Source organism: Clinocottus analis, unplaced genomic scaffold (genome assembly GCF_023055335.1).
Source record: "Clinocottus analis isolate CAN_PGR_092001 unplaced genomic scaffold, fCliAna1.0.p SCAF_25, whole genome shotgun sequence".
Classification (NCBI taxonomy): domain Eukaryota; kingdom Metazoa; phylum Chordata; class Actinopteri; order Perciformes; family Cottidae; genus Clinocottus; species Clinocottus analis.
Window position 1 is genome coordinate 1,083,256 of NW_027175987.1, and position 4,590 is coordinate 1,087,845.

A 4,590-nucleotide genomic window follows, 5' to 3' on the forward strand; every position below is an offset into this window, starting at 1 on the left:
AGAGGGATTGTTCTTTTACAAAAGGTGCAATATCATCTCCTAAATCTCCTCCCACACGTACGTCCCCAATCCCCTGCTCTTGAGACGTGGGTGAGAACATCAAACACAGGACTGTGTGCATTAATATACAGTCGGAATTCAGAGCAATGCTGGTCTCCTCTCCACATCTTTGCACATTTTACGCACACAATTGTTTCCACGTGCCCAAAGCTCGCTTTGAAAAGCGGCACGGCACAAACATGATTATCTGGAAGGTGCCGGGTGTCATGTCGAAACACTTGGAGATCCCACCCTATCGGACGCGCTGGGAGACTTTGATGTGGGAATTTGCTCTGGTCCAATAATCTGCCTGGTGAGACGATGAGCGTCGGCCGCGCGACTGAGCTCCGCGCGTTCACGTGGAACCTATAAACGGAGGTGGCGCGCCGGAGAGCCGCGAGTAGTCGTGGAGAGAGGAGAAGAGGATAATCGTGGCAGAGGATCTGTGGCGCAGTGGGAGATAACCTGACACAGATACGCCAGGAAGATGCTCACAATGCCATCATCACAACCTTTTTCATCTCTCCATCAAACACAAAGCTGTCAAACTTTGGTGTCCACGGTGATGTGAGACTAAAGGAGAGTTCAGCCATGCAGCTGAATGAGACTGGAGTTCAAACAGTGGCTCCAGAGCCATGTGAGCCGCAGATACTCCAGGAGGACAACGCCGGAAACTGTAGCGGCAGCTCCACCGGCAACTTGTCGCTGCACTGCTGGCTGCAGCTCCTCAGCAGGGAATCCATCATGGAATTTCCAGGAGACGGCTCCAGTCTGGTGGTGCGCGTGATGATAGCGTGTGTCTACTCCATAGTTTGTGCGCTCGGGCTGGTCGGCAACTCGCTGGCTCTGTATCTGCTGCACTCGCGGTACAGGCAGAAGCAGTCGTCCATCAACTGCTTCGTGATGGGGCTGGCCGTCACAGACCTCCAGTTTGTTCTGACTTTACCTTTCTGGGCGGTGGACACGGCCCTGGACTTCCGCTGGCCGTTTGGCAGCGTGATGTGCAAAATCATCAGCTCCGTCACCACCATGAACATGTACGCCAGCGTGTTCTTCCTCACCGCTATGAGCGTGGCGCGTTATTACTCCATGTCCTCCGCGCTGAAGATGCACAGCCGGCGGGCGGCGGCCACGAGGGCCAAGTGGACGAGCCTGGGCATCTGGGCTGTCTCCCTGCTGGCCACGTTGCCCCACGCCATCTACTCCACCAGCGTCCAGGTGTTCGATCAGGAGCTTTGCCTGGTGCGCTTCCCGGACTCCGGCAGCTGGGATCCGCAGCTTCTTTTGGGTCTCTACCAGCTGCAAAAGGTCCTGCTGGGCTTCCTCATCCCTTTGATCATAATCACTGTCTGCTACCTGCTGCTCGTGCGCTTCATCCTCAGCCGGCGCATCGCGGGCGCGGGGGGCCCCGAGGTCGAGCAGGGCCGGCAAAGGCGCCGCTCCAAAGTGACCAAATCCATCGCCATCGTGGTCCTGTCCTTCTTTCTGTGCTGGCTCCCCAACCAGGCGCTGACGCTGTGGGGAGTGCTCATAAAGTTCGACCTGGTGCCCTTCAGCAAGGCCTTCTACAACGTGCAGGCCTACGCCTTCCCGCTGACCGTGTGCTTGGCGCACACCAACAGCTGCCTCAACCCCGTGCTCTACTGCTTGATCCGCCAGGAGTTTCGGGCAGGGCTCAAGGAACTCCTCTTCCGCGCCACGCCGTCCTTCAGGAGCCTGACTCACCTGGTGCACCGCAAGGCCAAAGTGTCCGAGGCGCCGCCCGTGCTGGTCCAAATGGACGTCTGACTGTTGATGTCGAGCGACGGACTCATTTCACGGGCAACGCAGATAAGCGAAAGCTGCCTCCAAGCCTCCGTTGATCCGGAGGTGTTTACCATGACGGGCGCATCCATCTGGACCCTGTCAACACGCACGTCTTTGGTGATCTTTGAAAAAGACATTATCATAATGGGCGACCCAGTGGGATCTGCCCCACTTTGACTGTGTGCTCCCATGAGTCACTCAGCAAACATTTTGACTTGTTCTCTCTCTCTCTCTCTCTCTCTCTCTCTCTCTCTCTCTCTCTCTCTCTCTCTCTCTCTCTCTCTCTCTCTCCCTCTGCCTCCGCCTCTACGTTTGCTGCTCTCTTGTAATTTGTCATGTGTGTAGAAGTCACTTATAGAATGAGATTCCTTGCAGCACTCAGACAGTTTGACTGTAATGAGCTCAACCTCAATTAACATTTTGCCACCGCGACGCGAGGGAGATCAACCGTCTGTTACACTCCCAGGGCACGAGGAGCTTCATTGATCAAACTTTCTGACTGTGAACGGATGAAGGATTTATTCGAAGAGAACTCAAATAAATCAGGACCAATATCTTTTCAAAGGAGGATGGAGGGTGTGAGTATATGAGAAGAAGTTTCCCAGTGCGTTGGGCCAGTTGCTGTGCTTGTGTTTATTCTGTGGTGCGCAGCAAACTGGGAAAATGACACCCAACGAGCACTTAAATCAACCTTTTTTTTTAAGGTTAATGTCAAACGGTTCAGTAGAACACGTGTGTTGTTAGTGAAATTAATGTTGTCCTTGAAGGCACCTGAGGATCACAAGTTATGGGGATTTAAAATGGATTCATACTCCTGTGCATCACATCTCACACTGGTCCCACGTATACTGAGCACATATGCTGCATTGTATGCACCCAAAAAGAAATGTTTGTGCTCATTATTACTCATACACACATGCAGAATATATATATATATATGGGTTTTCTCATAGCTGTATATGTGTCAGATTGAGCAATACAATATTTATAATTCACATTAATAATTCACATTAAAGCTGCAGATGTGTGATTTTTGCAGAATATTCAAACCAGGCCATTGATACAAGCGTTGTGTTTCTCCATAGAGAGTTCACTGATGTGAACGCCAGCCTTTGCTTCTCTGTTAAAGTGTATATTGAAGGTGCATGTAACCGACATGATGATGTGATCTTCTGCGACTGTGGTGCTTTCTGTCATCACTGACCATGATCTTTTTTATGAGACGCTTGTTGATTTGCTGTTTCAATGGAATGTTTCAATAACGTCATGAATAAATAAACATCCTTAGCTCTTTGTAATTACATAATTCAAAAGTTCAAATTCAGAGCACATAGCCACGGGGAAATGAATTAGGCCTCAGGGGTTTGGAAGATGAAGTGGGACCGTTGTTGTAAAACAGTTCACTGACAGAAGGGCATCAGGTCATAGACTCACTCCTCTAATTATTGATATTTAATTTTAACATCACCTCTTGAATGACTGACCACATCAGCACTGCACCGCACAAATAATCTATCAACAAAGACCATAGATTCTCACTTTTAATCCAAGCTCCTTTGTCAAAGTGAAAATATAGAGAAGCAAAAATATTTCCCTCAGAACACTAAATACAACATTATGGGATGATATGTATTTGCTTTTGGAACGCCAACAGGGTCACTGTTTGTTAATTGATTTGTGGTCATTTTTTAATTGCTCACAACATGCTCCACGAAGTGAAAGCATGAAACGATAACAGCATTAATTAATAGTGCTCCATATGAAAGCAGAGCATATACATTGCCCCCTCGTGGCTCTCGACAGGCGGCTCGGAGTCAACAGCGCTAACAGTGCAGGTGGTGCCGGTCTGGGCGGCGTTATCAGCTGTAACCACGCTATGAGCGCAGTGGGGCACGTTCACATCAAACATGCACTAAAGTCTTATGATGCCGGATACGTAAACACAGCCCCGAGAAGCTCAGATAACAACACTCACCGAGGGATTTAATTCTCCGCTCAAGGCTGCTTCTTCAGATTGAAAATACTTGTTTGCTGCAATATTTATGCCGTGAACATCAAATGCAGAATGTTTAAGGTTATTGCATTAGGACCTAATCTAGAGACTCAGGCGTGTATGCCAAATGTAATGTCAAAACCTACATGAAGACCTTTTTAAAATGTATATTATGCATCAGTGTTACTGGTAGGATTCTATCCCATACGTACAGTCGTACAGTATCTCATGTCTAGGTTCCCACGCATGCACATATGCAATCTACTGAGTGAGCGAGCGTAAGAGAGAGAGAGATTGGGTCATGTCTATGTATTTTTTTAAACACTAATATTACAGAAACAAACATAGGCAGAAGCGCCTGATCATGTCTTGAGGCCCTGAGGCTATGAATGTTTCCCTGCCTTCAGCGCACGACAATGTTCATTCAGCAAACACCTGCAATATGAAGTTTGACTTTATAATAGTCCGAAGTTTCAGGTTTCCCGAAGCAAACTCTATTTATTCTCATAACGCCTTTAGCGCTGCACGGCAGGGACCATCATTCATGCAGAACTAAAGTGTGAATTGTGCTCACGTTGATTGGGAAAATTGAAAAACAACTGTTGCACATTTATTTTTCTGACACAATTTTCCGAGCGCCGCAAAAGGAACACGCCCAGTAGAATCAGGCACGAGCAGAGTGTTTTAAAGTCTGCTCACATGCCGGAACAATTCAATTTATGTTGCTTCATCTTGTGCATCATATAAACCCG

General features: G+C 48.3%; 1 protein-coding gene across 1 annotated transcript; it reads left to right on the forward strand.

Annotated features, from left to right (window-relative positions):
• Nucleotides 1-451: 451 nt before the first annotated feature.
• On the forward strand, nt 452-3,119 carry rxfp3.2b (relaxin family peptide receptor 3.2b). The gene has a single exon (XM_068591497.1). The coding sequence runs from the start codon at nt 631-633 to the stop codon at nt 1,825-1,827; it is 1,197 nt and encodes a 398-aa protein (XP_068447598.1). The 5' UTR covers nt 452-630; the 3' UTR covers nt 1,828-3,119.
• Nucleotides 3,120-4,590: the final 1,471 nt, after the last annotated feature.